General features: G+C 36.2%; 3 protein-coding genes across 5 annotated transcripts; 2 read left to right on the forward strand and 1 right to left on the reverse strand.

Moving 5' to 3' along the window:
* The first annotated feature begins 3,191 nt into the window (after nucleotides 1-3,191).
* IPT9 (isopentenyltransferase 9) lies at nucleotides 3,192-8,107 on the forward strand. Of its 2 annotated transcripts, none has more exons than XM_020694300.2 (11): nucleotides 3,192-3,518; nucleotides 3,637-3,690; nucleotides 4,107-4,149; nucleotides 4,280-4,388; nucleotides 4,490-4,688; nucleotides 4,979-5,201; nucleotides 5,330-5,421; nucleotides 5,554-5,648; nucleotides 6,995-7,070; nucleotides 7,274-7,413; nucleotides 7,780-8,107. In XM_020694300.2, exons 1-11 carry the CDS (start codon nucleotides 3,240-3,242, stop codon nucleotides 7,826-7,828), a joined length of 1,359 nt encoding a protein of 452 aa, XP_020549959.1. In that variant the 5' UTR covers nucleotides 3,192-3,239; the 3' UTR covers nucleotides 7,829-8,107. The 2 variants fall into 2 exon arrangements, with proteins under 2 accessions (XP_020549959.1, XP_011082747.1); XM_011084445.3 differs by having other exon boundaries at nucleotides 3,194-3,518; nucleotides 7,560-8,107.
* Nucleotides 8,108-9,843: 1,736 nt separating this feature from the next.
* On the forward strand, nucleotides 9,844-13,268 carry LOC105165433 (malate dehydrogenase, mitochondrial). The gene is made up of 7 exons (XM_011084444.3): nucleotides 9,844-10,211; nucleotides 11,022-11,195; nucleotides 11,311-11,479; nucleotides 11,590-11,651; nucleotides 11,776-11,897; nucleotides 12,258-12,375; nucleotides 12,882-13,268. The coding sequence occupies exons 1-7, from the start codon at nucleotides 9,957-9,959 to the stop codon at nucleotides 13,020-13,022; spliced, it is 1,041 nt and encodes a 346-aa protein (XP_011082746.1). The 5' UTR covers nucleotides 9,844-9,956; the 3' UTR covers nucleotides 13,023-13,268.
* A 1,147-nt stretch (nucleotides 13,269-14,415) lies between these two features.
* On the reverse strand, nucleotides 14,416-19,926 carry LOC105165432 (uncharacterized). Of its 2 annotated transcripts, XM_020694742.2 has the most exons (6): nucleotides 19,807-19,926; nucleotides 16,923-19,526; nucleotides 16,768-16,813; nucleotides 16,568-16,681; nucleotides 16,308-16,380; nucleotides 14,416-14,727 (listed from the first exon to the last, which is right to left on the reverse strand). In XM_020694742.2, exons 2-5 carry the CDS (start codon nucleotides 19,440-19,442, stop codon nucleotides 16,319-16,321), a joined length of 2,742 nt encoding a protein of 913 aa, XP_020550401.2. In that variant the 5' UTR covers nucleotides 19,443-19,526; nucleotides 19,807-19,926; the 3' UTR covers nucleotides 14,416-14,727; nucleotides 16,308-16,318. The 2 variants fall into 2 exon arrangements, with proteins under 2 accessions (XP_020550401.2, XP_011082744.3); XM_011084442.3 differs by having other exon boundaries at nucleotides 16,923-19,915.
* Nucleotides 19,927-22,099: the final 2,173 nt, after the last annotated feature.

Genomic DNA, 22,099 nt, shown 5'->3' on the forward strand with positions numbered 1-22,099 from the left:
GGCTAGTACTTAAGTATCCTGAATTATATGGTTATATGAAAGCGATTGATTTAGAGATGATTGACTGGTCATTGAGTTCGTACATACTCGAGTTCAAGTCAGACCAATAGAAAAAAAATATGAATCTTAGATTATTACCGCATTGTATGTTTTCAAAATTTCTTTTTTATGATTTTGTATTATTGTATTAGTATAGAATGAATAAAACACGACAAATTATTATTATGTCGCCAATCGAAGCCTTCAATTTCCACAAAGAATGTTTTGTTGTGATATTTTGAAGTCTCTGTGTCTTTTAGAGGGAAAAGAATGTTTTGTTGCCAAAAGGCTGTGGTGACTGGTGATAACTTAATTTGGGCTTAATTCGACGGGGTTCGATTTTTTTAAATAATTTAATTGTCAATTATGTTATATATTAAATTAAAATATTAGAAACCAAATCAGATACATCATAATAATTTTGTAAATATCCAGGCATACATAGAAAGATAACAAATCAAAAGTTACCATAAAATAGAAGAAACTCAAACTACTGTAAAAATAGACAAATTGAATTAGATTGAGGGGAAATGCTAACTAAAATTAGATTGTGGGTAAATACTAAGTTAAATCGAATTTGATTAGATTTGAATAAATTATATGATAAATATAATATATTTGGATCATGTTTACTTCTTGTGATAAGGAGTGATATTCCTTATAGTCTCTCATAGTAACTTGCTTACTTGTTTTTTGGCCAGCCCGTTATAACTTGGGCTGACCCGGTATCAGATGCAATTTTTTGAGTGATTTCAATCACTGAAAATTTCTACTAATTAGATAGTCACCCACAAGACCATTTTCCCTTTTGACCTAACTTTCGTTTTCGTCCTAGGTTTTAGGAGAGGCAATGTCCAAATTGCCTTCATTTTTTATTGTTATTACGACAGTGATGACAAAAGATTGTTATACTACTCAACTCCACTCATCTTCCCCAACATTTCTCTCGTAGCAAACGACAACCTCTAAAAACAGGTGAAAAATGACTTCTCTATCATTTTATTTCGCATTTCTTTTTGTGCCACTACTAAAAATGACGTTTTTTCTTTGTTTTGAAGTTCACGTTACTATTCATTATCACTCATCCATTTTGATGAATGATTTTAAATTTAATTTTTTTCAGTCGGTGCCAGCGTTGACGTAAGGGCGAACTGTTGAGTAAGGAAACTTCTAAAGCTTGCTCTTCGTATGGTAGGTAAGTAATGCATTCCTTCTCCCATTTTAATTGTGAAATGTTAAACATCTTGACTTTGTTTGTTCTAAACCGTTACTTGTTAAGCAATTTCATTCATCAATTAATTGTTAATAACTGTTATATGTTAGTCGTGTTACTAGAAGTAAAAATTTTTACTTTCAGTCATAAAGTGTTAATGCTTTATGTGTTTTAAAATTTATTTAATTTTTGTCTTGTAAAGTATCATAATTATTTTTATTTGTCATACGACAAAAAACACAAAATAGATTAGTTTTCAGAATCTATGGCGCTTCACGTTGTTGAAAATATTCTGTTACCACCTTACAGCATGCTGATGTGCACATCTTTTAACTTGTATAATTGTGTTATGTAGACAACTGTATCCCTTACAATAAGCTTAATTCCCTATTAAATTTTCTTCACTGTTACTTTTTTTCTTTTTCGATTGATGGAAGGGAGACAATTTCAACAAACGAGATGGAAGGGAGCACAGTCGGCGACAAAGCTCCATGGCAGAAGGGCACAAGATCAGGTAAAACAAAATGAAAAAAAGGGGGAGAGAAGGTGAAGGAGAAATGAGCCATTTGACTGACTGGACACCCAATTTTATTCTATTCGGGGTTAAAATTATAACTGTAGTTCTCAATTACTTAAATAATATAAGGCAAGCAAATACAAAATAATTTGATTATTTACAGTATCCTAAGTTAATAAACTAAGTACTAAATAGCCAATTTGAAGCCAATCATACATACAATCACAAATTAATATTTTGTTACTTAATCCCATCACAAGAAGTAAATGTGGCTTTGCAGTGTAACTGGTGTATAGTTAAAAAAAATAATTAATTATATAGTAAATATGCCATATTTATTTTGTAATTGATTTTAATTGGACCAAAATGAATGTAAAGAATAATTTTCGTCAAATTGAGTACGTTACTTACTTTATTATTTAGTCAAAACGAAAAGAGTATGGTTGTTCATGAAAGCTAGACCAGTTTATAAAAAGGGCTAGTGGGCCTTGATAGTTTGATCCTGGGCAGCTACTAGTTTCGTGGATTTCCCCTCATTCAGGTACGTTTTTACATATATATACATTTTTTTTTTGTTTTTGTTTAAAATTGTAATTCAAGTCCTAATTTATGCTTTAGCCATAAATCAAGTTTGACGCAGACGGAGTCAATTATGCTTGTTGATTGATTTAAAAGAATAAAATGCAACTAATGACAAATATAAATATTATTTTAACTATCAGATTTCGTTTACTTGAGTTTATTATTCTTGATATTCTAAATTCAAAATGCACATCGAGTTGAGTTGAGCTAATTTAGTCCAAGACCAAATTAAATCAACAAAAAATGAGATTATGAATAATATGATTTTGACAATTCTAACATTATTCTACAGTTGTTATGAGATTTTATCTTTAGTCTAATGTATGATAATAAACATACCAAACATACAATTAATAGTTAATGCAATGTGTAATGTTTTCAAACAACTCACTAAACAATCATTAGTGTATTAATTCTAATTTCAATCACAAATTAATTAATATCAATCTAATCAACTCCAACAAAAATAAAAAGGCGAACTTATATAATAGTCGCGGATATAATCAAATTTAATTTAAAATAAAAAATATTTTATAATATATTAGTTGCTTGAGATGAATCGAGTATGACTTACCTTCGAGTTACATGGTCTGAAATAATTAATGGAAAATATTTTTTTCATAAGAAATTTTGCTCAAAATATTACTATACAATGACAGTTGATTTTTGAGGAATCCTTAAATAATAGATTTTATTGAAATATGGATGATCAAGTCGTTTAACAGTGATATTTTATTTTTGTGAAAAAAAATTATAAAAAAGAGAGAAAAATAATGTAATGAGAGAAAATTTGAAATTATTAATTAAAAAAAAAAAGAGATATTTTAGAGAGTGAAGCAACTGAGCTATTTACAGTCCCTCCAACAATCGTTCCTCTGTCCACCGAAAATGATAAGTGGCTTGAGAGTTGGGGGCCTCCGCATGAGCTGCCTCCGCCTGCCTTACGCGGCTGAGGCGCCGCTCGTCCGCCCTTCATTTCAGCCCTCCCGCCTCCGCCGTAGGAGTAGACTCTTCTCGACCTCTTGCTCCGCGGCGGCGCCTAGAAAGAAAGGCGAGCGGCAGAAAGTAGTGGTGATATCTGGACCTACAGGAGCCGGCAAAAGCAGGCTTGCTTTGGAACTCGCCAAACGACTCAATGGAGAAATTGTTAGCGCTGATTCAGTCCAGGTTGCTGTTCACACTTGCTTCATTCATCTTGAACTCTGATTTCGTTGAAAGAGTTTGTAATTTCTTTTGTGCATTAGATAATTTGTTGATGTTGTTAATGTTGGGTTATGGGCTGCAGGTGTATAGAGGTCTTGATATTGGGTCGGCAAAACCTTCATTTAGCGAAAGACAGGTGTTTTTCGACCCTTTTTTCCAATTACTGAGCATGGTATTTGCTATGAGTGTCTAAACCTGTCCTCTGGCAGTCAACATCTTCTTGGGTGATTACTAACTTGTTCTAAATAAACACAGCTTACTACCTATAATCACATTGTTCCCAAGATGACATAAGTTAATTGTAAACTTATCCTATCAAATTTCACTGACTACTATTGGTATGTGGAAAGGCTCCCTTCCGCTTCTAGTCTTCTTAGATGCAATTCCTTCATTAAAGAAAAATGTTTATCATAGGCAAAAGTTGGGAAGAAATGAACATCACAAAGAAAGGTGACATGTTCTAGTTCTCCACATGCATTGTCGCTATTAACTTTTAGCTTCGATTGTATTATGATAGTTACAACAAAATTATTCTTGTTTTTATTTTTACAGGAAGTACCACACCATTTGGTTGACATATTGCACCCATCTGAAGGTAATGGCTGGTATATCATATTGGAGCTTTCATTATTTTGTCATGTGATTATTTGATGTGTCTTGATCACTATGTTTTTGTTACTCTAATGTTTATTTATATCTTACAAAAGAAAATTTTGGACAACCAGAATATTCTGTTGGACAATTTTACGAGGACGCAAGACAAATAACAGGAGAAATTCTTAGTAGAGGTCGTGTCCCAGTAGTCACAGGTGGTACAGGGCTGTACTTACGGTGGTACGTCTTGCACATCACTGTTTTCATGTTTACCTAAAATGTGGAGTATGCATTCATGCAATAATAAAATTATTAAAGAGATCCCATTGCTGATGATAAAGGTTCATTTATGGGAAACCAGATGTTCCAAAAGCTTCTCCTGAGATCACTTCTGAAGTGCATTCAGAACTCGCAGATTTACAGAGGGATGGTGATTGGGACGCTGCTGTGCAATTTGTGGTGAAAGCAGGTGATCCAGGTGTCCAATCTTTAGCTGCAAATGATTGGTATAGATTACGTCGGAGACTTGAAATTCTCAAGGTTGGGTATCTTGCTTCATTTAATTTCATTCTCACTCTTTTGCTTCCAACATGTACAATACTTGTACGCTTTAATCCAAGCTGGTTTAGAAAGTTGATTTCCAACAATTCCCTTTATGAGAATAACTTGGCTTTTATGGGGGCATCCTGAAGCTTGCCTCACTTCATTTAGCCTTCAATATTTGATAAAAGAAAGAGTGATATATTAGCACATGACATTTTATTTCTGTTCCAACAATATTCGCAACTCCAGATAGAGGTCAGAAGCTCACTGTCTTTTTGATCTTGCAGTCAAGTGGTGCATCTCCATCAGCCTTTCAAGTGCCCTATAATTCTTTCAAAGAGAAGCTTGAATCCAGTGAAATAGATGCTTCTGGCATGAAGTCTTCATCTTCTGAATTCAATGAGAGTACATCAAAAAATTTGGACTATGATTTTATTTGTTTTTTCCTCTCAACCCAAAGGCTGGATCTTTATAGATCAATTGATTTCCGGTGTGAAGATATGCTTTTAGGTGAAGAGTGTTATGGCTTATAATATCATCTGTCCATATCTTCCTTAATCTGTTCTTGAGACATACATTTTTAGGAAACACATATTGACAAGAATATATTTCTTTTCATTATCCTTTTGTTGTGGCAGATGATGGACTTTTGTCAGAGGCAAAGTGGCTTCTTGATTTGGGGCTTCTGCCAAATTCTAATTCTGCAACTCGAGCTATTGGTTATAGACAAGTACAGTTTTATTTTCTCTGTGATAATATATTAAGTATCAGAGTTGTATTCCAGGATCTCTTTTGAGTTCACATGACAAACACACGCAGTATGCAAAGCTCGAGTAAGTTCTCCTTTTTTTAATTTTCTCAGGCAATGGATTACCTACTAATGGCCAGAGAACAAGGGGGCTGGAGTTCTGCTAAAGAATTTTTTAATTTCCTATCCGAGTTTCAAAAAGCATCCAGGTAAATAATGTTGCCTTCATCATGGTTCATTTAACTAAAGATTTTTCTCTTAACCAGGTCAAATATATTAAGTAAGTCCATCAAAGCGTTTGACTCCCTTGACCTGTCTTTATATCCCATGAACTAATTTAATTATTTATAGACATTTAAAACCTTCCTGTCATGTTCAAATTATTCATGCGTCAATCCTTGGGAGATATCCATGGAAGCTATACAGTTATTCTTGAATGTCCTTTGACGTGTTGTTTTACCACTAATGTGTCTCATGGTTTCCAAATCAAGAGAGTTGACTCGTATGTACTGGCCATGCACCCCATTGCTAGTTGTGCTCTTACAGTTTTACATTTAGAATACAGTCTTTTTATGGTGCTCAAATTGCAGAACTGACAAACTATAATATCTGTGATTCTGCATTTGGCCTTTGATGGAGAAATAGGCCCTCCTACATGATCATGTTTAAGAGTACATGGTGGGTGCACCTTCATGCTGCATTTATAAGCTATGTGTTATCTTATACCTAAAATATAAAGATAAGGAAAGGGATTGGAATGGCGTAGAAAGAAACAACATAGAAGCTTTATATCCTACATAACTTTTGCTAGGAATTTTCTGTTTTTGCCTTTACCTCACTGCCTGCCAACTCACGCTAGAAATTCTTTCGGACATGTTTCCAGACACAGATCAGATGAATGATTTGATTGGTAAAGCATGAGAATCATCTTAAGATTTAAGGTTAATTACACTTATACCCTCTTTGAAAATGCTAAATTACATTTTTCCCCAAAGAAGTTCTGAAATTACACTTACACCCCCTCCAAAAATTCTTGATTCACACCTGACCCTCTTTTATTAGGGTTTGGAGAAAAATGCTGACATAAGCAAAAAAAAGTTACACAAATGTTAATTTTGCCTCTCATTTGACATTCTCATGTATAGTTTTGTTAATTATAAAGGAATAAATGTAATATATATATATATGCAGTAAGGTTAACATCATTACATTTTTCCCTTAATAAATACAAAATTATTACGTGAAAACGTTAAATGAGGGGTAAAATTTGAAATTTCTGTAAACTTTTTGCCAAAGTCAACATTTTTCGTCTAAATACTAACTATAGGGGATCAAGTGTAAACAAGAATTTTCAAAAGCAGTGTAAGTGTAATTTCAAAACTTCTTTGAGTGAAAGTGTAATTTCATATTTTTAAAGGGGGTTTAAGTTTAATAAACCCAAAGATTTATAACTAAACTTCTCATTGTATTTGCTGTAGCTCTATTTCTTATGTGAGAATTACTTATTATCCTGCAATGACCTGAATGATATATCTTGTTGCATATGACTTTGCAGAAACTTTGCGAAAAGACAATTGACATGGTTCCGGAATGAGCCCATCTACCAATGGATAGATGCCTCAAAACCGCTGGTATGCCGTTCTTTCTACTTCTAAAGTACAATTTGGTCATTTGTCTTGAACATTTTCTATCTTGGAAAATTGCACTTAATTTTTTGTGCATGACTTTTTGCTGGCTATTTAGGACTTAGAAGTACTGTATAGAAGGCTACCAATTTCTGTTGTTTAAGTACTATATTTTCCAACCTGTTGAGTTCCAATTACCATGACTGCAGGAAAACGTGCTCAGATTCATATGTGATGTGTATGATGACGATACAGGGAAGCTTAAGGTACCTAGATCCCTGTGCATGGAGAAGGATATATCAAATCTGAAAGAAGTCCGACTGCTTAAAGCTTATCGCACTAAAAACAGGTATTCCTCTGAGAATGTTTTACTTCGTATAGTTAAATGACTGAAAAACCAACCAATCCAGATAAGCATAGGATAAGGCTGGGCTGAGTTGAGCGGTTAGGTGTCTTATAGTTGTCCAAGCACTAAATTACTTGTTGCATGTGAAGGCATTTCATCTCCCGGGAAGATTGTAATGGTATTCTGGACTGGGTGAGGAGAACTCAAGGGGAAGCCACCATCTCCATTAGATAGCACCCCAAACAGTGCCTAAAGACATGGTCTTGAGTTTTCCCTTTTCTTGCCATCTCTTTCACTTACGTGTATAACGCACCAAACACTACTGTGTGGAGACATAGATGTAAAGATTGTTTGACTGGATGCTCACAGAAACATCACGCCAATGTATCGGCGGCACCCATTCTGGTACAGAGGATAGAGCGCATCAGAGATCCTTTCATCCAAGCACACGGCACCATCACAAAAAGGTCGATCATTATTTGTATGATCAAATATAAGCCTGACTTTTCGTTTTATGCATATTTATCCTCTGAGTTCTTAAGCAAATAAACCCTGAGGTTTCTGCACAACGACAGGATCGATGTGGAAGAATTGTTTATAATGTCAGCTCCCTTTGTAACATTTTGTGACCAGCAACATTGGCTGCTGGTGCCCAATTTCAGTTCAGTTAACCTGCAGCAAATATCCTTTCCTGTTATCCCAAATACAAATAAAGGTGGAAAAGCAAAAGAGGGAGAGCACAAGATAAAAGGAAGAATGAAAAGGGAATTTCATTCAATCACCTCTTCTTGGTATTGCATATTCTGACTGACCTTGCCTTCCTTTATATCTTCATCACTGAGTAAAAGATGGAAGGTTCTCGGTTTGTATGTTGCTACCACAGAGGACTGGGCCAAAACAAGAATATGCCTTCCCACTACTTAAATGACTTGGCCTACATAAAGCATGAAATACAAGAGGAGATGTAAAATTGGGAAATCTCACATCAAATTGTGTTTGAAATAGCAAGTATATTATAGCAAGTGTAAGATATTTGCTATACGATAATTATACGATTTTTCTTGAAGTTCAGTATAATTATACCTATTTCTTTTATAATTTAAAAATTACATATAATATTCATGATGTTTGTTTTTTTTCTAACAAATAAATTCCCATTAGTTAAAACTAACATAATATGCTTATATTAGCAAACAAAAATAAATGGAATTTATATTTATTCGATTTATTGTTGATCAATTAATATTTTCTGACCAAATTATAAATGTGAAGATATATTTTTTTGCATGCATTAGTGTGCGACGACGTATAAGGGTGATTTAGTCAGTAAAAGATTTGTTTGATTTGTAATATATAAGTCATGTAAATATGAATTTATTTTCAATTTTTTTTCCCTATTAATATCAACAACTTCAATAATTTTAACTAATAAACGTATCTATTTGTTAGACAGAAACAACATCAGTGATATTAAATATAATTTTTTAAATCATAAAAAGGTTTACATATAATTATATCAAGTCTCGTGGAACGACAAAGTAATTATCCCTTTGTCGTACTACATTGTCATGATTATGTGATTAATTTGACTAAATTAAACCTTATTTGAATAAAAATGTTTCATAAAACAAACTTATTCATTCGTTACTAAATATAAGTAATTGAAGAAAATACATAAATAAAAATGTGGTATTGCTAAACCGACTGATTTGAACTATTTAACTAAAATAAAAAAAAACATACCTTGCATAAAATGTAAAAATTAAAAAAAAATCATTTAACCAATGATATTTTAGCTTAATGGTTAAGATTAAAATTGAATTTTTATAAATAAATTTAAAATTATGAGTTGGAATCCCATTAGACATGTAGGTATTTATCTTATTTTATATGAACGTTTGCGTCACTTTCATATTGTAAGTTATTAATGTTTTTAGCTATATGAGCATTGATTAAATCGACGTAATTTGTTATTATTTTAGTCTTATTGATGTACTGGTTCAAGTTCCATTAGACGTATGAGTATTTATTTCAGATAAACTGTTCTTTAGTTATATTAATGTATTGATTCGAGTCCTATTAAATATGTGAATATTTGTCTCACTTTATTGCTTTTAATTATTAATTTGAAATCATAAATTTGAATTTAACTAAATATATGAGTATTTGTTTCTTTTAATGTAAAGTTGGTAGTGATATTAATATATTAATTGAATTGATTATTATAAAAAGAATATGTAACAATTATAAAAAGAATGTGAAAAGATAAGCGGAAAAATGGGCGACCATTACAAGGGGGAGATTAGAGAGAGAGGCGGGGGGTGGGGGTGGGGGTGGGGGTGGGGGGCCATCGAAATTCACAACCCTCAATTTAATTTTCCAATATTAAATACTCGTCAATTAATATAATATATAATAAATAAATAAATACATACACTTTCCCCTACGCCCCCATTCACTATTCATTTTATTCACACACACACACAGTCGATTCGGCTGCGAATTTTCCTTCTCTCTACAGTTTATACGCTCAAACACTTTTACAAATGAAGGCCGCCATGTTGAGATCTGTTCTCAGGAGGAGCACCGGCTCCGCTGCCGCTTCGTCGTCGCGGCGCAGCTTCTCATCGGCGCCTGCGCCGGAGCGGAAGGTCGCCGTTTTGGGGGCCGCCGGAGGAATCGGTCAACCGCTCTCACTTCTTATGAAGTTGAATCCTCTCGTCTCGAGTCTCGCACTTTACGATATCGCCGGCACCCCTGGCGTGGCCGCTGACGTTAGCCACATTAACACTAGATCTGAGGTCCTATGCTTTTCCTCTGTATCTTTTGATCTCAAATTCTGGATTTTTTTTACTATTTTGTTGTTTGAATTCTGTGTGTTTTCTGTAGGTAGTTGTTTAGGTTTTTTTCACCTTTTATTTATGCTTGTTGGTTTCTCTAGCTTGTTTCTAGGGTCTGGATCTGCAATAGTAATTCTTTTTGCGGTATTGCGGTTTTAGTTCCCTCTCCTTGTTTTTGTGTACCTTTCCTGGGTTTTAGCTCAACTTTTGTTAAGATATTGTGGCTTTTTCTGAAAGCATAATGGCTTTCATAATATTTATGTCAATTATTTTCATGTAGTATAACTATAGATTTTTATTTTTGTGTGTGAAGTATGAGATAAATGTTTAACCAGTAAATTAGGAAAATAAAAAGTTTCCTAGGAAATTAAAAATTTGTATGGAACTCAAGAAAAATGGAATGTTTAGAAAATGAATAATTTTAAAACTACCATCTATTTTTCGTTTCCATAAAAATCGGAAATGAAAACTTTTCCATATTTTGATGGAGACATAAGGGAATTTTAAGCCATGCTACGGCGCCTTTGTTCCTCAAGAATTCTTTTGTATATCCAGCTTTCTTTTCGAGTTTTGATTGAGTAGTTATAAGATCTTTTACTTGTAGTATTATGCTGAACTATGTCTTAAATCCCGTGGACTATATGCCTTTGGGTGTGCTTCATCCTACTCGCTTTCTTCTTTGATATGGTTTTCTTTCCGATTTCTTTGTTACAATATCTGGTATAGTTTTTGGGTGCTGTATCTGAAATTTGGATTTGCTTGTATATATAGGTGAAGGGCTATGCAGCAGAAGAGCAGCTAGGACAGGCTCTGGAGGGATCAGATGTAGTCATCATCCCTGCTGGTGTACCTAGAAAGCCTGGGATGACACGCGATGACCTCTTCAAGATTAATGCCGGGATTGTCAAATCTCTTTGTGAGGCCATTGCCAAGTACTGCCCCAATGTAATGCCTGCCTTTCCTTGCATTGTTGTTTGAATTTTGAATTTTTGGATGTGAAGTTACTTGTCACCAAGTGTATAATGAGAATGATTGATTTGGGCTCTCCACAATTATTCAGGCTCTTGTCAATATGATTAGCAACCCTGTAAATTCCACTGTACCAATTGCTGCTGAGGTCTTCAAGAATAAGGGAGTGTATGATGAGAGGAAACTCTTTGGTGTGACTACCCTTGATGTTGTCAGGGCCAAAACATTCTATGCTGGAAAGGCCAAAGTGAACGTAGCAGGTATGTGTTTACTGTTTGCTTGTAGAGTAGTACTTGCTAGCTTAAGGTTATGGTTTGCCCCTCCAGAATTTGGGCATTAACTAAAATTCTTTTCTTTTTGTTTCTTGCAGATGTCAATGTACCTGTCATTGGTGGGCATGCTGGAATCACCATTCTTCCCTTGTTTTCGCAGGTAGGCACTTGCTTTGATGTTTACTCTCATCTCTCATTATATTATGTTCCATCAGAAATGGGCATTTATTACCCCATTCCTGATACAGATGAGTCTATGATACTTACAATTTGTTTGACTATAGGCCACACCTAAAGCAAACCTCTCAGATGAAGAGATTCAAGCTCTTACAAAAAGAACACAAGATGGTGGGACTGAAGTTGTTGAAGCCAAGGCTGGAAAGGGTTCAGCTACACTTTCAATGGCGTAAGTAATGTGCTTTTATACTTGTAAATAGAAAAAAATGTGGTGATTTGAATCAGTTTCCCCTGCACTCTGTATTGTCTACTATTTGTGAGGAATACTTGTCAACTGTACTTGTTTAAAATATCCCTCCTAAAAATGGTTTTCCACTTGGTGATGATTTGTACTAAATGTTCTACAGTACTTAATCTGCACTAATGTTCTGATGTAATGCTTGGATCTATCTCCTTGAAATATTTGTGATTTGAAAATGCTGCCCCAAGTGTGCTGTATGATCTTCTGGAGTGTTCTGGTTGTTTGTCAATTGTATTTACTGATATTGACAATTTTAATTACCTTTGAATTTACCCTTTAACCGTGCAGCTATGCTGGGGCCATATTCGCTGATGCTTGCTTGAAGGGGCTTAATGGGGTCCCAGATGTTGTGGAGTGTTCGTTTGTTCAATCCACTGTGACTGAGCTACCTTTCTTTGCATCTAAGGTGAGTTGAAAAACTTTTGGATGTTCTCCCGGATGAGTTGAACATTTCTCAGTAATGAGAACAGTTGCAATTAGTTTCTCATGGCTTGTGCAATCCTTCTTGTCACCTGACACATATAGTGTTTTTGTTATCTGTTTTATTACTGAAACTGAATACTGCCCTTGTCGATTATGCCCTCTGCTATATCTTGGTGAAAATTATAAAGCATCACTGAAAGGTGTGTGAAACCGGTTTCATGCGCATGTATGTACACACCATGTTAGAATTAATAATGAATGCCTAACAAAACTTCATGGTTTAACGAGGCAAAATGATAAATTTGGTGAAACCCTGCCAACCAAGGAGGAGACCTTTACTTTTGACCCCTGCCTTCATTTCGTCGGTAGCTAAGGGGATGCTGATTTGCTGCTGCATGAAATAGTCAATAATCGATCTTCGAATGCCATTCAAGTAAATGGTATTGTTGACATCTTATATTGCTGTTAATATCATGGTTGCATTAACAGGTGAGACTTGGGAAGAATGGTGTGGAAGAAGTACTGGGGTTGGGCCCACTATCTGATTATGAGAAACAAGGACTGGAAGCTCTGAAGCCCGAGTTGAAAAGTTCAATTGAGAAGGGAATCGCATTCGTCCGTGGCAATTGAAGTGGCAGCCAGCTGAACTCCATTTCAAAACTGAGACCTTGTCACAATTTTGCATCTTTCGTCATGTTGTACTCTTCTTTATTTCATTCTACAGAGGAGATGATATCTTGCAATGTGATGAATTAGGCTTAACATAATTTATGCCAATAATGCGTGGCTAAAGCAGTCAGGTAATTCCTGCGAACTATGTGCTCTGGGATGTTTCACAATCCGAGGCATGATTTTTAATATAAACAAATTCGTTTCTGGGTGTTGGATGTTATTTCATGGAACTTATTGAGATCACGAAGTTATGCGACACTGGACACCGGTTTTCTGTTGTCGGAATCATTAAATGTGTTGCCGGTTTTCTGTTGTCGGAATCATTAAATGTGTCGGAAGTCATACGCCATACTAATTAGCCTCTACTTGTGAGGATGTATGTTCGAGCACCAATTGAAGTATTTACTAAACCTTTTTGCTTACTGCATAGTATGAGTGGTAGTCCTTTAACACTCAAGTCTGAATCTCAAAAGCGGTGACCCAAAAATTGGGTTAACTTGTAATGACCATAGACAACAAAAGCAAGTACATTTTCGGTCATCTGGAGACAAGAATCATTCACGTAGCTACTTCAACATGAAAGTGCATCAAGTGTAAACCTAAAACCTCCTTCACCGAGGAATTAGCTGCCATAAACAACACATAAGCAGACCAAGAATTTCACCTCCAGAAATATCAAACCTGACACCAACTGCTCAATCACCACTCTTCAATTGCCAAGCAGCCTAACAAAATCCTAGGCTCTGGTTGGATTGAGTCTCCAACTCCTGTCGCAGTTCATTGAGAAAAACAAGCTGCTTCTTCGATTTTCAGTGCTCAGAAATGTTGCATCATTATTTTCTACTCCACAAATCATAATATCTTTCATTATCATATAAATCCTACAGAATCTTATCCAACATGAGGTTCATTGCAATTTCCCATACCACTTGCACTAACATAAGCTACACTACAAATGTAAGTTGGAATTTCAAAAATCATCCAGGCATGTGACACAATCATAGATGACTAGAAAAGGAGCCATTGCAACTAAATTTAGGAAATAGAGTATGAAGCAACACAAACTGCTTTACCAAGCAACAAATTGATGCCGCTTCCAAGGCTACCTTTTTCAACTGCCTTTGCATGAAATCTACAATAACCGTGATTCTAACCAAAAGAAGAAAATATTATGACACTCCAAGATCAGCAACTCTGCACACTACAGTTATATCTGGTAAACACAAGCAAAATAATACTAGATGACAGCATACAACTGACAGCCAGCTAGTTAGTCAAGTATGCTTGCCCATTCAATCTCGGCCCCAATGAACTGAATACCTACATTCACTAGTCAAATAAAGTTTAAAAATATCCTAACGAAAGCTTTTATAACTAGAAATCGGTAGCAATCATGAAAATTTACAGCAACTACATTCCCCCATCACCATCATAACCAATCAAAAATACATTTTTTCTAATAACAGAAACCTCCTTAAATACTACACGTTCAAATGATGGTAAGAATGAGAGTCCTGAGTTGTACACCTAAAAGATTGAAGAGGCCTTGCATTTCGCATCTGACCATGCAACATCTCTGAAAGGTCCATGTACAGGCATTTGCAGGCAGAATCAGTATCAAAATATTCATCAAGAACACCTCGGTGCGTCATGGCCTTTTGTCCTGCAATATAAAGAAACATGTCATGGACAGAACATCCAGAAAACATGATTCCTACTTCCAAGAAAATGTTAAATAATTCCATGTACAATATCAGCACAATCCTGTAATAAGTACTACAAGATAATAGACAACCATTTAGCGCTAATGGATATTAATGTCCAACCATTCATTTCTAGACAAGCACAAATACCACGCAATCCAATTCTAACTGTTCAACATATCTTCTAATATGAGCTATGCGGATTACAAAGACTTCAAAAAAGATTGTGTAAAATGTCCCAAGGTGCCCATTGTTATTCCCTAGGCAATAAAGCAGTGAGGAGTATATTCTCAACTATGATTATCCAAATAAAGACAACTAGTTGAAGTTTCAGTCTTTAGACATCTTAACAAAGCTGATCGCATTTAATTGAACACAGCAGAAACCATGACACTTTGCAATGATAAATTTAATATTTAATTAGATAATTCCACTGCCCCCGCACCCATGTTCTCTCTCTCTCCTCTACATGCCCCTGAGCTCCCGCCCATGGCAAAGGAGACAGGATCAAAGTGGCATTTGTAAGCATTATTTCCATTAACCGTGCATGGTACAGGGGTAAACAATTTCTATCAACAAGCATAACCGCTACTTCCGCATTCAATCCTGCCGCCCAAATATTATTTGTCCATTTAGACTTGGCACCGGAACTTAGATAACAGTTGAAAAAGTGAAAGCCTGGAATATTCATCACATATTTATAACATAATTAGTGATCAATACAATATGTTCGGTGATAATTTCATTTTAGGAAATGTAGCCTTGAAGACATTCCCAAAGGAAATACAAGTAATAATGTGGGACAGAAGTGCTAACAACATATTACATTCGGATAGTGCAATTAAAAAGGTCAAAAACAAAAGAAGAATCGTGCAGATCCTTAACAAACAAACTAGAACAAGGGTTTCCATGGCCCAGGAAGGAGAGAAGAGTTAATGTACATCGCCTCAGAACTAAATCAAGTAATCTGAAAGCGTAATATACTGACAGAAAGGCAACTTCGATCAGGCATTAAATCATAAGCGGAGTTCTCATAGGTACATCTGATTATTTTATTTTTAATTATTTCCACGTGTAGTTAAACTTCTACCTATTGAGTTAGCACTAACATGACAAGCCAATTTTCCGCCCTCTCTAACATATCAAGTGCACAACACTGGTGCTTTAAAGTCTTTCAAAAGCAAACATTCCCTTTAAAGGAACTCAAAAAAAAATATATTCCCTCAAAATGGAAGCAAACTTAACTCTGCATATACGGTAATATTAGATGCATCAGATTCCAGAGGAAATGGATCCAACTTTTTACATGAATGCATGTCAATAGTTTCTGCTGTTGGTCGCTAAGCAAAATATGAGAACCTGCTGGTAAGTTGTTCTCCGTATCATAAATGGAACTAAAATTGGTCATTATATCTAAAATAAAGTGGAATACAAGGCACAACCAAAAAATGGATTGGAAAGCACGTGAAGTGGAAATTTAGACAGAAGATTTCTTGAAGCAGTGTTGGCTCAGAACAGAGTATACATATCTCTCCTATACCTTAATATAATTCATGTCCCAGGTGAATGCCCCGCATCTGATCCATCTCCAGAGGAACTATCGCTATCGGAATCTGTAAATTAAATAGAAATAAAGGTTAAAACATAACTGAAGTAATTCAGATCGAAGAACAGCAAAGATCATTGCCAAAAACAACATAATGATTGCATGTAGCCCAGAAATATGATATTTTTGAGAGTGTAGATACAAAAACTAATCAACAGAAAAGCTAAAATAGAAGAAATAGAATCATCATTTACCACTTGATGAAGATCCCGAATCACTGCTGGAACTGCTTGAACTGCTGGACCTACTTCTAGTATACCCCTTGTTTTCACCTTCAACAGCAGGAGGTGCCGTGCTTTCCTCGAGAACTTCAGGAAAGGATGAAAATCAATGTCAGAATGCTGTTCTGAGAGCACAGTGAAGAATGTAAAACACCACAATAGTAGATAAACACCTGTTCCACCTTCACTGCGGACATCAGCTACTGCTGTCATTTTGTTCTGCAATGATGTGAAGAGATATTTAAATGCATTTTGATAAGATCTCACAGAAAGATTGCCGCAAAATTCCAAATATTATGCAACCACAAAAGGAAAGTCCAGCTATTACCGTTGGAGCAGCTGTCTGATTAGCTACCAATCTAGCTTGAAGCGCGAGTTCAGCTTTTCTTTTGTTCTTGCTTAAGCTCTTTTTGTAATTAGTCACAAAACGATCAAGTTCCCAGAGCGTTTCTGCATCAACATTGTCAATGTCCACCTCGATCTCATCATCATGTTGAGAAAGCGCGGTATTCCTCTTCTTAATGATCTGAACAATAGCATCAAGTTTTTCAGAAGGCAAGCTCTGAAGATTTGTGCTAAGTCTTTGCTTCTCCTCATAAGTCATGTCCCTTTTATTGGGATCCTTCGCTTTTGGTTTCTTTGGAAGGGGTGTCCTGCCAACATGAGTTCGTTGAATTTTGGGATCAACAGCCATAGGTGTTGTCAATGTTTCTGGCCTATCCGATGTCCTCATCTGGAGAGCAGCAGGAGCATGCAGATGAATAGGAGCAGTAGAAGTGGGCGCATGAGCACGGTCTTGCACTGCAGCAGGGGCCGATCCACGAACAGGAGCAGGAGCTAAGGCTGGGACAGAAGCAGGGGCAAAATGAGACTGAGGGAGACCCTTTCTGGAAGTGGGAGTGGGCAAACCTGCATCCTGATACATTTGGTACTTCCAATAAGGATTATACTCGGTCTCTATAATAGCCCACCTCTCTTCAAAAATCTGTGATAATTGTTCAGCCATAATGTGGACATCCTGCCCTTTAGGATTATAAGTCATGGCATTTCGAAAAACAAGTCTTACATCCTCTGCAAACTCCCTCGGTGACTTGTACCAATTTTGTGATAGTCTAGTCTTAATTGTGCCCAAATCCATGGGGTGCTTAATGATATCATGGTAATCAACCAACCCCAGGGCCTTGGCGTCCACTGGCTCATTAAACACCCAACCATGCTTGTGCTTCATCAACCTCTGCAGTAAGCTGCTACAGCTCTTAAACACCTGATTCCGGCTCTTCTCAAACCCAAAACCCAACCGAAAGGCATGTTCTGTTTCTCCACTATGTTTCCTCCCATTATTTGTCTTCAACCGCTTGATGCTTTCAGAAGGCAGTCTGTCCTTCCCCAGCAGGAACTCTGAATTTCGGTAATACTGATTCGCCTTTGGAGTTCGTTTCTCCTTCTCAACAAATTCTCCAGCCCTGCGATTGTTTTCCATTACTGCAACACTGAGCTGCCTACTATATGGCCTCGGTTCTAGATTTCGTGTTGTACCCACATCAGAGTTTACTCTCGCCAATCCCATAGATCTAACTTCGGGGTGCCCCGTCACACCACCCTCCGAGCTAAGTCTCAACAAAACTCTCCTGTCTACAAGGTCATTTCGGGAATGCTCAGGCTGAGGATAGCTATGCCCACCAATATCACCACCGTCAACAGACTCAACACCAATATAATTACTAGTATTACTAAGATTACTATTGCTAATCTGAGTATTAAAAGAAGCAAGCTGAAGCTCCTTGGCTTCGAGCTGTTTAGCTAACCTCCTAACCTGATCAAGCTCGCACTCCAGTTTGTTCCTAAGCTCCTTAACCTCATCCTTCAGTGTTGCTTTAGCTAACTTAAATTTGACCTTATCATCAACCTTAGAAAAGACCAGGGGCTCGTTAACTCCATTGACAATTGCTGGCCCATTGCCACTGGGTACTTGAGGTGGCGATGGCATCATTTCTTCATCATTTTGCAACACTTCCCCAACAGGAAAGTGCGGTGCTGCAACTTCTCTGACATTTGGCAGAACATTCTCACTGATCAAAGGTGACGACTCCCTCAAACACTGTGGACCATCACCACCTGCCTGCAGTGTCTCATTTGGACCTGGAAGGGGGGATGGTCTCTTCAAATTCAGGGTCTCACTGCTCCGAGGCGGCAGCAAATCTTCATGATTGTGCAGCTCAACATTTTGACTGCCACTGCCTTCTTGCACTCCATGCTCAGCAGAATAATTATCCTCTGAAAGTGAGGGCATATGCTCTTGATGGTCTCCCAGCTGTGGCTGCTGGAGGGAGTAATCAACATTTTTGTTTGCTGAACTATGTGAAGGACTCCGTTCTAGTGTTGGTGATTGCTCTGGCACCCTTTGCTGAAAAGAGACCGCATCCTTGGTCACTATGGCTTCCTGAGACTCTTGCGCAGCATTATCCCCTGCATTCCTGGGGGAAGCAGTTGTCACAGAATGACTCGCAGGAGTGGTGGGCGGAGGGGATGCAGAGGCGGAGTCATTGGGGTCCTTGGAGGTGGGGGCGGTGGAAACCTCGGTGGTGGCGGCGGAGGCAACGGTGGAGGAGGAAACCTTGGTAGGCGCGGGGGTGGTGGTGGGATTTTCGGAGGTGGGGGGGGCGGCGGCGGCGGCGGCGGCCGGGTCCTCGGCGGCTGAGGTTGTGGTAGTGGCAGTATCGGTATTATTGCTAGTATTTTGGACTTTCTTGTGGAGTTTTCGCGTATAAACTTTGCTATTTTCAGTCCATCGACACCTCCCTCTCCAATTCAACTCATTGCTAGAATCCCCTATAGCCCCAGAAGCCATACATGTAATCACCAATCGGGATTAAAACCCTAATTTCTCCAAATCAACCCCACAGAACCCTAGACATTCCAAACTTCAAAAACCCTAGAATTAGACAACATCCATCCCAAGTCAGGGTACCGATAATCACGACTGACAAAATAAAATGAAAACCCTAGCTCAATTAACTTAGGAAGAGTGAAACTTCACACATATAAACAGATCCATACAGATTTAAAACGAAAGAAAATCCCCCCAAAACGAAGAAGAAAATCTAAAGATCTGAAATAAAAATAATAATAACAATAATACAGAAACTCTATTTTTTTTTTCAAAAAAAAGAAGGAGAAAAAAATAAGGAAAAATGTTTAGGGTTTGAGAGTACGAGAGAAGGAGGAGCGCGCGTTCTCTTCCTGGATCCGAACTACTCGATTTCTCTCTCTAGAAACCACATCTGTTTCTCTCTCTACACTGTCCCTCGAATGATATTATTCGGGCGGGCGGCACACTACTCTTAATTACACGCGCTCCTTGACTACTAATCCGAAGGCGGTGTTAGCTGGCCACGTCACTGGCGAGTGCAAGCGCGTGCTGACAAGAGCGCCGTGGGACTGTCTGTCTCATCCGCGCACCATTTCACGCCCCTGTCCTGCAAAGTGGTCACCTACCACTCCCCACACGTGTGAACTCATTTGCTTACTTTGATATTATTGGCTTTTTTATAATATTTTATTCCTTTGATATATTGGCTTTTTTAGTATTTTATTTATTTATCTGCTTCCAAAATTGCGTTTTTCTATACTTTTATTTTTACACGTCTTTAATTTTGTTTTTTTTTCACAAGGTTTTCATCATCATTTTTATGCAATTTATAATATTTTTTTGTATAAATATCACATAAATATGAATATTGCCACTGAGTTGATATATTAAAATATTATTTATTTATCTAAAAAATCTAATTAATGATTAAATATGAACATATTATGTATTCAGAAAATCGTTAGTATAGTGGTCGAGTATTCACATATATACAAATATAATCGAACATTATCTCTTTCGCTTTGTCTCTCGTGTAATGAGCATCTATTAATGATTGATCTCATTAACATGTCGAATTTGCAGATCAAATATTTATTAATGACTGGTTTCATAAACAACATTTCGGAGCGATCAAGAAAAAATATACCAGGTGAAGAAAACTTAAATATACATGTATGTATAAGCCTGAGGACAGATCATACTTTTATATCATAACATAACGAGATGAGCGATTAATATATTCTTTGACGATCAACACTTAAATATCTTATTGAGTTATTGCAAGAATGTCCTTTTAAGACACATAATATTTGGACAATTGATTTTCATATGCATTTCAAAACATTCTCATATTTGTACATGTCTCATCCAAACCTATATCCAATACAACTAAGCCTGGGTATGATTTCATGGTGCTGTACTTGAATTTAATTCTACAATTTTCAAATTTTATGGTGATAAATTATTTAATTTCTATAAATTTTATTTTGGATCGAAGTCAAAATTGAAATATTAAGATCGTTTTGGATCTAAGATGGGGTCCGCCGTTGGACCTCTAATTAGGATACTGAGTTGATTTGAGTTAAATACATGTTAGGCTTATTGAGATAACTTTGAAACTAAAATTTTCTAATACTTGCGCTAGATGGAGCGAAAATAGGTAAAAACAGAGTCGAAAAGCTAGATCTTAGTTTAATAAATTTATACATGTCAAATGATGCACGTTCATATCTATACATAGTTACATGTGTTAGAAGACATACGAAACTCACGTATTCGATGATAATTATCTCATAATTTTAAAATTAGTAATCGCTATAATAAATTATCAGATAAATAAAGAGTAAAAAGATATAAATCTTGGTCCTATTTAATTATATTAATACAATTTGAAGGTATAATTGATTTTTATAAGGTTATTTATGATTTAAGCTACATTACAAGATTCTAATAATATATGTAGGTACATTATGCAAGAAATGTCCCCATGTTGCTGCGTTAATTATAACTTCCGACAAGGTGGTGTTTGGTTTAATGTGAATTTTCCCGACAGAGAACAAAGCTCGTTTGCGGCTATTGTTACTGAGAACGTGGAAAAATGTTTCTAGTATCAGATCTGACTCCCAATCTTTGTCTCCTAAATCTTGGGATAAAATGGATGAGTTGTCAGCCAATGTCCAAAATAGAGACAGTTGAAAAGTCTCTTATGCCCTTTTCCACCTTAATTAATGATGTTTCAATCTCTCTAATTTTGCTTATGAATCTCAACGTTTTGACTTTTTGAGATAAGGGAAGTGAAATATTTATATGCATCCAGGCTAAAAATATCAAATACTTTAAATTCTGTGATCGAGAATCTTAATTTTAGTTGTTTAATATTTTTACGTTTGATCTATATAAATTTTTTTTTGCAAGAAGTATATGTATTGTCATACTTTAATTTAGTAGCTAATATTTTTTTATACTCGCTGAGAATACGTTTACAGGTTTTTTGTCATTATAGATACTTATTGGTGAATATCTTTTTGTAATAATATGTTTGATAGATTGACAATTATACACAAAAATACTGTAAATTATAATTACTTAAAAGTAAAATCTATATTAGCAAATTAAGTTGGAAACACGAAACACGA

Source organism: Sesamum indicum, linkage group LG12, assembly GCF_026168435.1.
Source record: "Sesamum indicum cultivar Baizhima isolate 11 linkage group LG12, ASM2616843v1, whole genome shotgun sequence".
In the NCBI taxonomy this organism is placed as follows: Eukaryota; Viridiplantae; Streptophyta; class Magnoliopsida; order Lamiales; family Pedaliaceae; genus Sesamum; species Sesamum indicum.

Excerpts from the sequence above, each read along its gene's own strand:
- LOC105165432 (XM_020694742.2), bottom strand. The coding sequence starts at position 19,442 with ATGGCTTCTGGGGCTATAGGGGATTCTAGCAATGAGTTGAATTGGAGA. Across the intron at positions 16,814-16,922 it reads ATCAGACAGCTGCTCCAACG|AACAAAATGACAGCAGTAGC; the intron begins GTAATAGCTGGA and ends ACATCATTGCAG. Across the intron at positions 16,381-16,567 it reads TTCGGGATCTTCATCAAGTG|ATTCCGATAGCGATAGTTCC; the intron begins GTAAATGATGAT and ends TTTAATTTACAG.
- LOC105165433 (XM_011084444.3), top strand. The coding sequence starts at position 9,957 with ATGAAGGCCGCCATGTTGAGATCTGTTCTCAGGAGGAGCACCGGCTCC. Across the intron at positions 11,652-11,775 it reads TTCTTCCCTTGTTTTCGCAG|GCCACACCTAAAGCAAACCT; the intron begins GTAGGCACTTGC and ends GTTTGACTATAG. Across the intron at positions 12,376-12,881 it reads TACCTTTCTTTGCATCTAAG|GTGAGACTTGGGAAGAATGG; the intron begins GTGAGTTGAAAA and ends TTGCATTAACAG.
- IPT9 (XM_011084445.3), top strand. The coding sequence starts at position 3,240 with ATGATAAGTGGCTTGAGAGTTGGGGGCCTCCGCATGAGCTGCCTCCGC. Across the intron at positions 3,691-4,106 it reads CTTCATTTAGCGAAAGACAG|GAAGTACCACACCATTTGGT; the intron begins GTGTTTTTCGAC and ends TTATTTTTACAG. Across the intron at positions 4,689-4,978 it reads GGAGACTTGAAATTCTCAAG|TCAAGTGGTGCATCTCCATC; the intron begins GTTGGGTATCTT and ends TTGATCTTGCAG.